This window comes from Gobio gobio (assembly GCF_949357685.1).
Source record: "Gobio gobio genome assembly, chromosome: 9".
Taxonomy (NCBI): Eukaryota; Metazoa; Chordata; class Actinopteri; order Cypriniformes; family Gobionidae; genus Gobio; species Gobio gobio.
Genome location: NC_137115.1, coordinates 50506370 through 50521368, shown reverse-complemented (window position 1 = coordinate 50521368; position 14999 = coordinate 50506370). Strand labels below are relative to the sequence as shown.

Genomic DNA, 14999 nt, shown 5'->3' with positions numbered 1-14999 from the left:
CCAATATGATGAACCTTTGATGATGGGCTCCCTTCCTAAAATCAATTTATATATTTTTTATGTATGGAAAAAACATTAAAAACTGTTAGATAAATAGTAGCCTAAGTATGGCATTATAAACATATTGTTTCAAAACTTAAATTGGCTATATTTAAAGGGATAGTTCACCCAAAAATGAAAATTATCCCATAATCTTAGGTGTATATGACATTTCACTAACTTTCAGACGAATAGGCCTACAATCAGAGTTATAAAAAAAAAATATCCTGGCTCTCCCAAGCTTTATAATGGCAGTGAATAGCTGCCCAAAATTTGTGCATCCATCCATCCTTTTAGTGCCCCACACGGCTCCGGGGGTTAATAAAGGCCTTCTGAAGTGAATCGATGGGTGTGTGTAGGAAAAATATCCATAATATTTAAAAATTCTGGAAAGTATGTATATAGCAAGACACATTTAGATATGAAACAGTTACAATGTTTGTTAGACTTTAACAACTTTTGCTTTTTTATTGTCTGAAATTTCTGGGGATCCCTTAGAACCTTCTGGAGGACCCCTGGGGGTCCCCGGACCCCAGTTTAAAAACCCCTGATCTAGGGTGACCAAACGTCCTGTTTTCAAGTCCTGTCCTGGCCCTAATATAACAATGTTCTATCCATACAGAGGGGGCATACTTTAAATGTATTGAAATTAATAAGGAATCTTTGAGTAAACTTCGAGTATCCTTTGAGTATCTCATTGCCGGCCCAGTGTCCTGGTTTTCGGTAATCAAAATATGGTCACCCTAGAGGGATTATCAATAGTAGTGTAGGAGTAAGGCGCGTGGCAGAAAGTTGAGACGCAAATTGACCCGAGTTTGAACTCACTTTTCCTATCACATATGTTTCCTTGTTTCCGCAACAGAATAAAACTTTTTAAAGGGGTGCTTCCGTGATTTTTTTCTAGGCTTGGTTGTGTTTATGGGGCGCAGTATAACATGTCAATACTTTTTTTTTTTTTAAACACAATATTTTTCTTATATTTGACCTTTATTCCACACCGCTGTCTCCACCGTCCTTTGAACGGCTCGTTTGCTTCCTGCTTCTGTGAAGCCCATTATGCTCAGAAAAACACAATGGTCTTAGGCCCTGTCCACACGAACACGGGTATTTTCAAAACCGCAGCTTTTTCTACGCGGTTTGGCTGTTCGTCCACACGCAAACGCAGTATCCGGTTACTGAAACCGGACTTTTTTGAAAACTCCGGCCAGGGTGAAGTTTTTTTGAAACTCCGGTTACAGCGTTGTCGTGTAGACGGTGAAACCGGAGATTTCGGCTTAAGTCGAAATGTGCGCCGTTCTCTCCTTTGTTTGACATCAGACTGTGCGCCGTTATCGCTTTTGTTTATACATGAGTGGAGTCTATGCAATGGCAGACGTAACTTTTAATAACTCTGCTAACAGCGCTTATTACATACAGATACATGCGCAGTTATCTCATTGTATTGCAGAACAGAGGCGCCAGAATACAAAAATACAACATAGTAAGGCAAGTGTGTGAAGCTTCAGTCCACTTGAGCCCTGCCCCTACAGTTACCTGTCAGTGTCACTGATTCCAAAGTAAACTTGTAGAAGGGTTTCACTGAGCCCATGGCATCCCTCAGTGCATCGGTGCCGTGGATGGGACCCATGTGGAAATCAAGCAGCCAATCATAGCGCGGTTTTGCGTTTTCATGTGGACGGAGATTTTTTTTAAACTGTGCTTGTGTGGACGCGATTGTTTTTTAAAACGGAGGAGGAAAAACTCCGGTTATAAAAATACCCGTGTACGTGTGGACTAGGCCTCAGATTGGTTGGATGGCCAAATGTAGTTTGTAGTTCTGCAACAGCTCTCTCTCTTTCGTGCGACTTGGCCTCGCCCACTTTGTTGCGTGTTCGCGGGGGTAGTGTTTACGTTAATAGCAAGGGTTTATGATGTCACCAACCCGGGAAGAAGCTTGTTGTAGTCCAAACCGGCCGTTTTTGTAAGCAATAAACTGCCATAACGTTAAAAGACAATATCTCCATTTGCATTGAACTTTCAGCGCTGTAACTTTGCAGATACTGTTTATGCTCAAGCAGCAACATTACACACTAACTAAAGTTAAAAAAGTGAAATCGCATGTAACCACCCCTTTAAAAGATAATTACGACTTTTTCTCTCACAGTTGCGAGTTTACGTCTCACAATTCTGACATTTTCTCTCACAATTGCAAGATATAAAGTCAGAATTGTGAGATATAAAGTCAGAATAGTAGTAGGGGAGCGCGGGGCACAGCCTAAAGCGGGGTTAATTGTAACGCGCATGTTTTAACCCTTTCCACACATGCCAGAATGACGAAACTTATTGTATTTACTAGTTGCCATATCAACATTATTTAGAGAAAAAATAGCGGCAAAATTAAAAAATCTCTGGAAGAGATTACTGAACATGTATTTAACCATAGCAAAAGTAAAATTCCTAATTAAGTTTAGTTTTCATCTCTGTTTTTTGTGTTTATTTAAAATAAGACAAATCCAATATTATTGTAATCTTATATCTGTTATTTAACAGTTGAGATGGTTCTTTAATGCTGATCTAACAGCAGAAGACACGAGTCGTGGTTCCTATTAGAAATATGCCATTATATTCTATACTTTTATTAATTCTTTTGAAAAAACATAAGAAAAGGGTGAATAATGTCTGAGTTAATGTTCAGAAATTATTAATTATTATTGTTTTGAACTATGCTGTATAGCTGTATTTAGCGATGTGTTTGTAGTCAAACTCAAAAATGCTTATATTTTTAATGATTAAAAAATGCCATTATTTTATTTTAAAAAGTTAATAATTGTATTTTGTTGACAAAATATTTTAGTTTGTCTTGTATATTTTTTTTTATTATACCAGATGACATTTTAAGCTGTTATTTGGTCATGTTACAATGTACCCCACCTATGGGGCATGTTGTCACATTTCACTTCCATTCTTTCAGGGTAAATCAAGAAAAAAGTATACACTGTATTAATGAAACAAAACCACATAATTGTACTAGACGTGTGCAATTAATGTGGGAAACAATAAATACTCTGAACCCCTAATGGATTTTCACAAACTGAGAAAGTCAAAAAGCGTTAGGTTGTGCCCCGCTCTCCCCTACTTTGGCATGGGGTCGAAATTCGGCACAACACCTGAACTAACGATCAAAATGTAAAAATGATCATTCCGACATGAACGCTGCATGTCAACATTGCGGCTGGTATTTGTCGCCTGTCCCTTTAAGATGACGTGTCACCTCTGCCAGCCTGACATCACCATAGCGGAAGCGCAGTCAACAGAAGCTGCAGCAGACTCTATACACCCATCAAAGCCCGCAGAAAAGAAGAAGACAGAAAAGGACAAGCCTTCTATTGTCAGTCAGTTCGCCAAGCATAAGATTTCAAACATCCAGCGACTTCAGTTCCATCATCAGCAGTGATTGGGGGAGTAAAGCTGCAGATATTAGGCGGTGACTGACTTTCTGAAGTCCAGCTCAAGTGTTGACAGAGATTCTTCAGTCAGTGAGTGCAGATTATTATTAATAGACGCATCTTAGACGGAAGGATGTACTTTACGCATTTGTGCTCCTTGGGGTGCAGAGCTATTAAGGAAGTTACTGGCAATATTTAAATTAATTTACGAGGTAAACCCGCTTTGTCAGGTGAAATGTTACGTTATTAACGGTCAAAGTAAGTTAATTCTAGTAGAGTAAAGGTCATCTCTGGTTCATGTTTACAAGGCGATTCAAGAGAGTAGTTACCCGTTTAGAAAACACTTCTGTGAAACATTAACTCGGTCTAGAATGTCATAGAGATTAGTGTTTTGTAACGCATCGGCGCGCGCGGCGCGGTGACCGTAGCGTTTAACGGACAAAGTTGGCCGTTGGAAGTGCTGACGTGTCCTTTGGCGCGCGGGCAGTGCGGGACACGCCTCGAGCATCTCTAGCTGGGAGTCAGCAGCGGTCAACGCCACGTCAAAATGTCAAGAACCGGACGAAGGTCCAAAGCTCTGCACGCCAATAACGGGCACGCGCTGGCCAGATGCGACCCGCTGAGAGCGAGGCGCGTGCGCGTGCTGCTGCTGTGCCTGTGCGGCGCGCTCGCGCTGGCGATGGTTCTGGCGCTGTATTTGTCTGCGGAGTCCAGCGACTCAGCACAGCCTCATGATGCACATCTCATCAGGGACAGGGTGAGTGGACACTGAGGCAATGCATTTTAATTTATCCAACCCATTCCGTCTTACTTTAAGGGATAGTTCACCCAAAAATGAAAACTCTGTCATTATTTGCTCCTGAGTTATGCAATTGGACCCTCATGATTAACTAAAACTATGAACAAATAATAGCAAAGGCTGGGGTAACGCACAAAACACATTTTAACTACAATGCTTATGATGTACAGGTATGAGCTTGTACAGAATTTTTTTTAATTTATGCATTTTATTTTATAGTAAAATTCCATTAAATTGAATGGAATAATCATTACATATTAATAATATTATGAATTACGAATTTTAAATTGATTAAAAATCTTAAACTTAAAATATTTTCATATATATATATATATATATATATATATATATATATATATATATATATATATATATATATATATATATATATATATAATATAATGAATGCGAATCACATAAAATAAAGGGTCCATTCCATTAAGATTTATACAAAATGTTTTATTAAGCTTGTTTTTTTAACTCATTTAAAATTCTTAATTCATAATAGTAATAACATGTAAGGATTATTCAATTCAGTTTGATGGAATTTTACTATTAATTGAAATGCATAAATCTTGAGGGAAAAAAAGGCTTGCAATGTTTGTTTGAGTGTAAATACATATATAAAAAAAGATAATACACAATATTAAAAACTATTATAGTTATGTATGTATATATTTATATAATATGTATATATGTAATAATATTGTTTATGTAATATATATATATCCAATTGCATACAGGGTCATTTGAATTATGCTCGTTGATCACGCCTCTTGTGCAGTAGAAAATACAGAGCAGACTCGCCAGACTAAAGGCCTGTACACACCGGGACGAATATCGCACGCGCTTATCGCCAGCGTTTTTCGTGACGTTTTTCGGCGCGTCTTGAGTGTTCACACCCAAGCGATTTCCACTGGCGATGCGCAGAGTGAACGTGCACATTCAGTAGATGCGCTCCCGGTACACAAGGTGGTGCTGCGGCACTTTACGCTTCTGACACTCGCTTCTCACACAGAAAAAGAAGAGGAGAGACAGTATTTACGTGCTTGCCAAAACCACAGATATATTATGTCTATGGCCAAAACCATTCACACACTTTTTGCTAACTGGCAAGCAGCATTAGCAGCCCATCTTCTTCTTTGTCTACTTACTACTTCTTCTTCGTATCAATGTGTGCTCGACAAGACCGATTTTGTGCTTGAGCGCCACCCAGTCGTGTTTTACTGTCACTTCAGCAGCTCCAGGCACGTGAACAAAAGCGCTGATCTCATTGGTCGGCCAGTTTTTAACGTGCCGCGTCAAAATAAAAAAACGAACCCGAGGCGTTTTTTAAAAAATGACGCTTTTACGCCTGGCGTTTTACGCGTCGTTGTGAACACTCACATTGGCGCCCATTGTTTAGTCACGAGGCGTTAATCGTCGGCGATAAACGCGCGCGAAAATCGTCCCGGTGTGAACAGGCCTTAATGTTCAATCTAAATTGAGCTTGGTCTGGTGATAGCCAGACAACAATTCTACAGGAAGGTGATTGGACATCCTTTAAACCCAAGTCATATGTCCATCTCTACCTTATTCTTTCGACAGCTTTCCCATAAGCCAAGTAAATACTCTGTGGCACAAGTGAAGAAGTTTGCAGCTCAGGTGGATGGGCATCGGCTCTGGGAGACTCACCTGCGGCCCCTCCTAATTGAACGAGTGCCTGGGACGGCAGGAAGTCAGACCATACGACAGGTAATGCCACAGCTTGAACAAAGTGACAATATACATTGTTTCCTTTCCTGTTGGTTGTATTTCATGATATAATTGCTGATTTCTCAAGCTTATATGTAGCCAGTTAAATCAATGCTTTCTTCTTAAAGGAACACGCCGACTTTTTGGGACTGGGGGACTGTATCCCCCAGAGTTAGAGAAGTCCATACATATCATTCTCATCTCTGTGTGTGCCATAACTCTGTCTGACGCTCCCACCACTAGCCTAGCTTAGCACAAAGACTGGAGGTAAATGGCTCCAGCTAGCCTACCGCTCAATAAGTGACAAAATAACGCAAACATTTTCCTATTTACATTTTGTGATGTGTATAGTTACATTGTGTACTAATGCTGCGTTCCAGGCAGGTTTTTGAGCCCGTAAATTACAACTTCAAACCACGACTCATGACTTTGTAGTGTTCCAGGCAAAGTCACGGCAAACTGCCTGAGCGCAAGGAATTGTGTGGTAGTTAGATGTAAACAAAGCATGGCGGACCGTACGGGGCTTAGGCTCATTTACAATCATTTCTATCGCCAAAGGTGCTTACTCCTTGCTTATTTGAGGGAAACGGAGGAGAAAAACGGCGCAGACGGCAAGAAAAGCTGTTTTACCTTTTATTTAACGTTATTTGTATATTTGTTTCATAAACACTGCATCCGTAGGGGGCTGCCATTGTTGCTCCGCGGGCTATGTGACGTCAAAATTCGTAACTGGGAGTACATCGATCTAGTACGAGTTCACGGGTGGGAAGTCACGGGTTTGGCTGCCGTTCCAGTGCACTTTCACAGGTAGAAGGTTGGAAAAACACGGGTTACGGGTTGCCTGGAACGCGGCATAAGACCGACGGAAAATGAAGAGTTGTGATTTTCTAGACCGATATGGTTAGGAACTATTCTCTCATTCCTGCGTAATAATCAAGCAACTATTTTCCAAGGGACTATTTTCAGGCGCTCATGGTACGGCTTAAAGTTCCTTGATTATTACGCAGGAATGAGAGTGTAGTTCCTAACCATATCGGTCTAGAAAATCACAACTCTTCATTTTCCGTCGGTCTTAGTACACGATGTAACTATACACATCACAACATGTAAATAGGAAAATGTTGGTGTTATTTTGTCACTTATTGAGCAGTAGGCTAGCTGGAGCCGTTTACCTCCAGTCTTTGTGCTAAGCTAGGCTAGCGGTGGTGCGTCAGACAGAGTTATGGCACACATGGAGATGATAATGATATGTATGGACTTATCTAACTCTGGGGGATACGGTGAATAAGCTAAAGTCCCAAAAAGTTGGAGTATCTTCTGCTGATAAGCATGCAGTGAAGTTTTCTAAAGTTCTCTCGCCTCTTTCATCTACAGCATATCTTGTCCCAGCTGGGTTCACTGTCGGCAGGATGGACGCTGGAGGAGAACTCCTTCGTTTCACCCACCCCGAAGGGTGATGTGACCTTCACCAATGTGCTAGCAGTGCTGGACCCGTCGGCTCCTCGCAGGCTGCTCTTAGCGTGCCACCATGACTCAAAGATCTTGCCCACGGACCCTAAAAACCCCAGGCGGGTGTTTGTGGGTGCCAGTGATTCAGCCGTTCCCTGTGCCATGATCTTGGAGCTGGCTGCTGCTCTGGACACACAGCTTAAATCCCTCAAACACCAGGTATATCGCAATCATGAGGAAAAGAGTTCTTCTAGACATTTTCTAAAGCCCTACTCAGACGAATTGAATTGTCCATCAATGAGATGGTGTTTGTCTGCCGTAGATTCACACCTGCATTCTCTCTGTCTCCGCTTCTCTCCAGAGGTCTGTGGTGTCGTTGCAGTTGGTGTTTTTTGATGGAGAGGAGGCGTTTGAGGAATGGACGGACACGGACTCTCTGTACGGTTCTCGTCATCTGGCTGAACTCATGGCCCGTACCCCACACCCTTCTGGAGCCACCAAAACCACTCTACTCCAGGCAGTGGTGAGGATGTGTGTGCCGGGATCAGCCTAACTTTTATATGTATATTGCTGTATGATCAATGGTAAACAGGGTTCCCACGCTTCTTGAAAGTACTTGAAAGTTCTTGAATTTCAGACACATGGATTCAAGGCCTGGAAAGTACTTGAAAACAAATACAGGTCCTTGAAAGTGCTTGAATTAAGCATGAACTGCATTGAGTAGCATGTTGCTATTACAAAAACTGGCCTTCATGCGCTGCCAAAGCCAGAACAAAACAGCATTACGGGAGGAAGCTATTTCAATATATTTCTGCTGTTCCATAAGCGCCATCTACTGTAAAAAGCCCTATTCGGATGGTCATTGTTTCTCGTGGGGTCGTAAGGTATTTTCATCATTGTCAGGGGCTAGTCTGTGATTTTATTGCCGCCCTACTGTTTTTAGAGAAACACCAAGGACGTGTTGTTATTTTATTGCCATCTGTATCCACATATCTGAGTTTTCAAGATCAAGTTTATATCCTTTTTGACCCCTGCAGAGCACCGTACAGTTGCGCTTCGCTGTAATTTGCATGCATTTTAAAGATCTAGGCTTTTATTACTGAAATGCTGGCAAGTATTTACAAGAGCAATATATTTCATCACCGCTCAAAAAATAAAAAGAAGAAAAGCACATAAACATTTGAAATGGGCCGTTATTACGGCAGCAATTATATCTGTTAAATATGTGCAGGTCTTAAAAGCCTTTATTTTTTAAAAAGGTACATGTACAGGTGATTTAATAAATATTTTTGCATATTTTGAATGCCTAACAATTAACTTGTCCATATATTTTCATTTAATTGGAAAATTCATGTATACAATATTATCTCTATATTTTGATGTTTTAATTAAGTAATGATTTATAAAAAAAGAACGCTCTTGTACACCAGCCTCTTTCCTCATTAGATTTTGTAAAATTTGGACATTTTTATTGTAGTTGTCAGTATATGCCTCAGCGTTACTGCAGTAATGATAGACACAGGTACAGTAGGTGTTTAATTTATTGGCAGTAACACACCCACCTTTATCGTATTTATTGTGCTTGATTTAAAATAAAAGGTGCTTTAAAAAGTCCTTGAAAGTCCTTGAATCTGGTGTTCATGAAAGAGTGGGAACCCTGGGTAAAGAATATTAACGGATGAGAGGTTTTTAGTTGAGGGTAGGGGTGTAACGGTACACGTATTCGTACCGAACCGTTTCGGTACAGGGCTTTCGGTTCGGTGCACGCGTTTACGAATGCAATCTTTAAAGGTCCCCTTCTTCGCGATTCCATTGTTCAAACTTTAGTTAGTGTGTAATATTGCTGTTAGAGCATAAATAATACCTGTAAAATTATAAAGCTCAAAGTTCAATGCCAAGCGAGATATTTTATTTAACAGAAGTTCCCTTTCAAAGCCTACAGCGAACGGCTGGCTTGGACTACATCCTGGTACTTCCTTCTTTAATTACGTCAGTAGAGCAGTAGAACAGACTAACCTCCGCCCACAAAGAAACGCGAAAAAGGGGGCGCGGTCTTGTTGCTGTCCCACGTGGAGAAGCGGACGGTCGCGTGGAGAAAAGGAACTGTTGCGTTGAGTGTGTTTATCGCCATGTCATCGAGACGCTGTTATTTTCATCCAGGAGTCAAATCACCTTTGTTTGGCTTTCCCAGGGACGCTGTAGAGATTATTGAACGCATACATCTCCCCGTTAAGAGGCGTGACCTTTCCAACGTGCGCTAAGCTGCTGTCAAATTACAACACAGGAACCGCTTTCACGTGTGCTAAGCTGTGGTCGAATCACAGCACAGGAACCGCTTGCACAATCAGAACTCGTTACGTATTTCTGAAGGAGGGACTTCATAGCACAAGGAAATCACCAGCCGTTTTTAGGACGGTGAGAACAGCGGTATACAGATAAGTAAATTGTGTGAAAAATACTGTGTTTTTTTACACGCGAAACATGAAGACATGTTATATTGCACACTGTAAACACAATCAAAGCTTCAAAAAAACACGAAGAACGGGACCTTTAACAGTCGGCTTGTTTTAAGCACCGAAAACACTTCAATCCGAGTTCCCACATAAACATATTAAGTATGCAGTCCATTTTGAAATGAAATTCAAACGATAAATTGCCGTTTTGACACTTTAATGTGGCGTGACTGATCACAGTTCAAGCGGCCGCGCAAACTTTCTGTCATGTAACATATGTGGTGTAATCGTTCAATCAGTGTTTCAATGGCGGAAAGACCTCAATAACTGCTTGTAAACTAAACAATGTCATGTATCATCAAGTTTACCTCAGGCAGTCATTCAGTGTTCACAGAATTTTATTCACTAGAGAAATCAACTCTTTCACTAAATATATGCTCTATATTGGCCTATATATTCATTGTATTCTACGAAACCTGTTAGGGATGTCTTGATTATTTAATTTATGTTTAAATAAACCTGTCATGAAAATGACAGACACTGTGTAGGCTATAAATGATTATACTTCAACAACGAATTGGAGAAAAAAAAAAATGTATAATTAGATTTAGGAGTTGTAGAGCATGTTTGCGTACTATGTTATTTGAGTGTTGATTATTATACCTAAAAATAAATAGCAACTGAATTTAGGCTAATAGTTTGGGCTCTGTTGTTAACCTTTAATATTTTAAGTAATATATGTGCAAGTAAGGGCTCCCTCTATAGTTTACAGCAATATTTCCAATAAACGTTTAGTTATAATTTAATTAATTTAAGTAGCCTACAGACACTTTTTTCCCCCTAGTAAACCACTGTTTAATAAACATAAATAAAAAGCAATTTTGTAAAACTGCTGTACCGAACTCGTACCGAACCGTGACTTCAAAACCGAGGTACGTACCGAACCGTCAGTTTTGTGAACCGTTACACCCCTAGTTCAGGGTATCATCAAATTTAGTACTTTTTAACACCCTTTTTATATTTAAAGACATGCTCATAAAATTTAAAACATCATTCAGTATAGATTGGATACATCAGCTACAGAAAATATAAATAGTTTTCATACATATATGACAAATTAAAGGGTTACTTCAGTGATTTATCATTAAGCTTTGTATCAGTAGAAACCTGGTAGTATATTCAAATTATGGTACTTTCCCCCCTCATGCCCCCCTGAGACGAGAGAATTATGCATTTTATTTCTGAAAAAAATCCTCAGATGACGCAAATATCGTAATTTTGCGTCATCGCAGGATTTTTTGGCCAGAGTCTACAGACTACAGCCAGTAGAATGAGCTAGTTCTGCATGTTTTCAACCTGCCCATAGGGGAGGGATCTCACTCACAGAATGTAAATGCGCACAGCCGCTCGGCTCGGGCATTCATAACGGAGTGGTGCGGAGCGGTGTTTAAATTTTTCAATGAATTCCTATGAAATTTTAGCTTCCATATGCGATCTGAACACGCGCCAGACTGGACACGCGTCGTGAATGAAAGCCACGCTTACCTCAGCTCTGCTCAGCTCAGCTCTCGTGATGAATGAGATCTGACTCCTGCTGCGTCTGTGACGTGGCTTTCGTTCGGCTCATTCACACGTTATTGAAAAGACACATTCAGTTTTTAATTGTAGTGTTTATTCTCTAAAGGCACCAAATTCAAAAATTATTTCATATTTCTACTATGTAAGTGACCCAGTTTAAATACACATTCATCTTCCCAGAGCTGAAGTGCCCTTTAAATTATTCCAATTGCTTCTACGCAAACACTTAAAATCACCCTGCGCAACAGTATAGAAATGTTTTGCTGAAAGTAGATAGCCTAGTATTTAAGAATAATACAGTTATTAGAATTTTACAGTACAATAGTAATATTACCTGTGGAGGGAAATGTTAAAACAAATACCCTGGTAAATTGATTCATTATCTTTTTAATATTATTAATGCCCAGTGGATATGCTTTTTCCTTGCAGGATCTGTTAGTCCTGCTGGACCTGCTCGGTGGCCCAGAACCATTGATTGTAAATCACTTTGATAACACCGCAAGATGGTTTGACCGACTCATCGCTGCAGGTATAAGAGAAAAACAACCCAGATTGGGTTTCTGCCTACAAACACATGACCTCTACAGTCAGCATCGCTCTCTGTCTCTCTTTCAGAGAAGAGACTCCACAAACAGGGCTTGCTGACGTCTCATCCATCAGAGCAGAGCTACTTCAGGAAGGATTTTTATTTTGGCCCAGTGCAGGATGACCACATACCGTTCTTAAACAGAGGTATGGAAACTGTCCGACCATATACACTACTGTTCAAAGAAAAAAAAATCTTTTTTGAAGAAATTAATACTTTTATTCAGTTAAGATGCATTAAAGGAGTCATGAGAAATCAAATTTGCCTTGATCTTTTGATATATAAGAGGTCTTTGTACCATTAAAACATCCTGCAGGTTTCAGAGCTTAAAACATCCTCCTCATAATAAACAAAACATTGATTTAATCAAGCTCCAAAAACGGCTTGATTGGATGTTGTGGAATTTGTGATGTCACATGGGCAAATATGTTTGCATATGCCCGCCTATATAACGAAGATATCAATAGCATACATCATTGCATCATAGGCCCCGCCCACTGTTACATTGTGATGTAAGTGTTTTCTGGAAGGGACTAAAGAACAAAGTATTTTTATCAGCTGAAAGGCAGAATACAAATATTTTTATAAAGTTAATTTTCCTGCATATATATTTGTTTTTTGTGCAAAAACCTTTATTAACATTATACTGTAAGTGAACCTTAAGAAACAGATTACAATAATATTTTACAATTTATTTAAATACAAAACCATTATTGTAATCATATTTTGACAATATGACCATTTTTACTGTGTTTTGATCACATAAATGCAGCCTTTGGTGAGCAGGTGAAACTTTCTGACCCCAAACTTTTAAACGGTAGTGTATGTACATAAAATGATACTCATCTCACAGTAAACGGTTTGTGTTCATCACACAACATGGATCAAACGAGTTTAGTTTGTTCTGTTTGTACCCCTGAACCAGGTGTCCCAGTGCTGCACTTGATCCCCACACCGTTTCCTGTTTTCTGGCACACACTGGACGATGTGGAGGAGCGGATGCACAGACCCACGGTGGAAAACCTTACTAGAATCCTGGCCATCTTCGTGGCTGAGTACCTGAGCCTCTAAACATGATCATCATCTTAAAGCAGACGTTTACTCACATGACCACATGTTCAGCGCAGATGAATGTGATGTAGGAGCTAATAATAATATCAGACTTACCAAAGAGACACACATCCAGTATAATGATGTGTTTATTTGGAGTGAGAATGGTACAATGTGAATGGTAATATTCCTATATTTTTCTGCTGAAAAGAGCCATAAGTTATAATAGGACAAACACTCGTGTTACGGCAGCTGAATGAGCCCTAATGCCATCCTTACAGAGACCATTACACCGTCATTTTGTGGTTAAAGACTGAGAATGAAAAATGACAATGACTGTTTTTAGTTCATTAATCATAATTTGCACGATGATGAACTACATTTTATATGCTGTTGCATTCAAGCTGTGTTGGCGGTGCACTTTACGAGGTCAGTACACAAGACACTTTGAGGAATCTGTGAGTAGAATATCATGAGAGATCAAATTTTTTTTACATGCTTTAGTCATCAAGGTGTTACCATTATCAACCAAAAGACCAAGTGAAGGGTCTGATGGATATTCGTAATAAACTTAAGGAAACACTGGAACAGAGTTTCTTCAATTGTGTTGTTGTTACACTGAGTTAAGTGCTTTTTTTAAGTCACAATGAAACGGAAGTAGCGACGGATCTTTTTTTTTTCCTGTAGTGTAGCATATGTCCGAGTGAAGCGGATTACAGAAAAAGAAAACCGTTCCTACGGAGTTTGGAAAAGTATGGAATTTGGTCTGGAAAAGTATGGAAAAACATTTGCATTTCCAGAATATTGCCACAATTTAGTTTTCGATAATAGAAAATAAAGAATTTAATAAATAAGAAGTGTGTTTTCATGGCAGCTGTTTAGTGATTCTTTAGTGATTGTCAAATTGAACGAATTCAAGGTGCAAACCACAACAAATTCCTTGTACATGTGTACTGGGCAATAAAGACAGATTCAGATTCCGAGTTGCACTTTTTCATTATGCAAAAATGCAGATTATAAGCGTTTTGGGTTTCTTCTCACGATAATCTTAGCATTGTATTACAGCCTCTAAAAGGACCTTTGCAAAAAATTTACTTTTGTGTGCGCATGAGAAACCATTAAAGGGGTCATGAATTGAGAAATCAACTTCCCTTGAGCTTTTGATATATTAAAGGTCATGGTAATATAAGAATATCCTGTAAGTTTCAGAGCTGGAAACTTCCTTGTTAGTCAAAGAAAAGCTTTTATTGACACCAGGTCCAGCAAACGATCGATCTCAGAATGTGCCCGGCTATGCCGTCTGAGTGTAGAGAAGCTCCGCCTCAACAGAAGAAGAACTACGCCTGATTCTGTAGCCCCGCCCACCGACTTGTGCCACTGACATGACAGCTAAGAGCAGCACTATTTCTAACAGCATCGAATAAGCAGTAAACATACCACATGAGCTTTTCGGATTCTGATTTTTAAGCATTCGGATTCCAATATTATGAATGCATGGATGAACTTTGTTTTTAATGAATATCCAGCTCACGTGGGGGAAGACATTGCACGCATGTTCATTTAACCACGGAGTCGTTTGTAAACAAGAGACTGGATTAGCAGACAGGATGAGATTACATGAACGAATGAAGCAACACACTAATGTGAGTAAAACATGTTTTTATATGTGATACTGCATTGTTACAGATTGTTTGATATCTATGGATTATGTGTACGTGTCTAACAGAACATACTTTAGCACGCCGTCAAAGGCTGGAGAATACTTTATTTGTGGTGTTCTTGGTTCATTACTGTCCTGATGTGCGTTGTTCACTCTCTTGACTCGATATTGGAAGAGTGCTCGCTCGCGCGTGAGCGAGTTGTGAATATGTGTGTTATACCGTGAA

The 14999-nt window shown here is 39.7% G+C and overlaps 1 protein-coding gene across 1 annotated transcript; it reads left to right on the top strand.

Moving 5' to 3' along the window:
* The first annotated feature begins 3296 nt into the window (after positions 1-3296).
* qpctla (glutaminyl-peptide cyclotransferase-like a) lies at positions 3297-14095 on the top strand. The gene is made up of 7 exons (XM_079824848.1): positions 3297-4221; positions 5851-5997; positions 7372-7665; positions 7808-7969; positions 11907-12006; positions 12093-12209; positions 12989-14095. Exons 1-7 carry the CDS (start codon positions 4012-4014, stop codon positions 13132-13134), a joined length of 1176 nt encoding a protein of 391 aa, XP_079680974.1. The 5' UTR covers positions 3297-4011; the 3' UTR covers positions 13135-14095.
* The last annotated feature ends 904 nt before the right edge of the window (positions 14096-14999 follow it).

Bases quoted from the DNA above. Each gene is read 5' to 3' on its own strand.
- qpctla (XM_079824848.1), top strand. From the start codon at position 4,012: ATGTCAAGAACCGGACGAAGGTCCAAAGCTCTGCACGCCAATAACGGG. The intron at 4,222-5,850 runs GTGAGTGGACAC...TTCTTTCGACAG, and splicing joins CACATCTCATCAGGGACAGG to CTTTCCCATAAGCCAAGTAA. The intron at 7,970-11,906 runs GTGAGGATGTGT...TTTTCCTTGCAG, and splicing joins CCACTCTACTCCAGGCAGTG to GATCTGTTAGTCCTGCTGGA.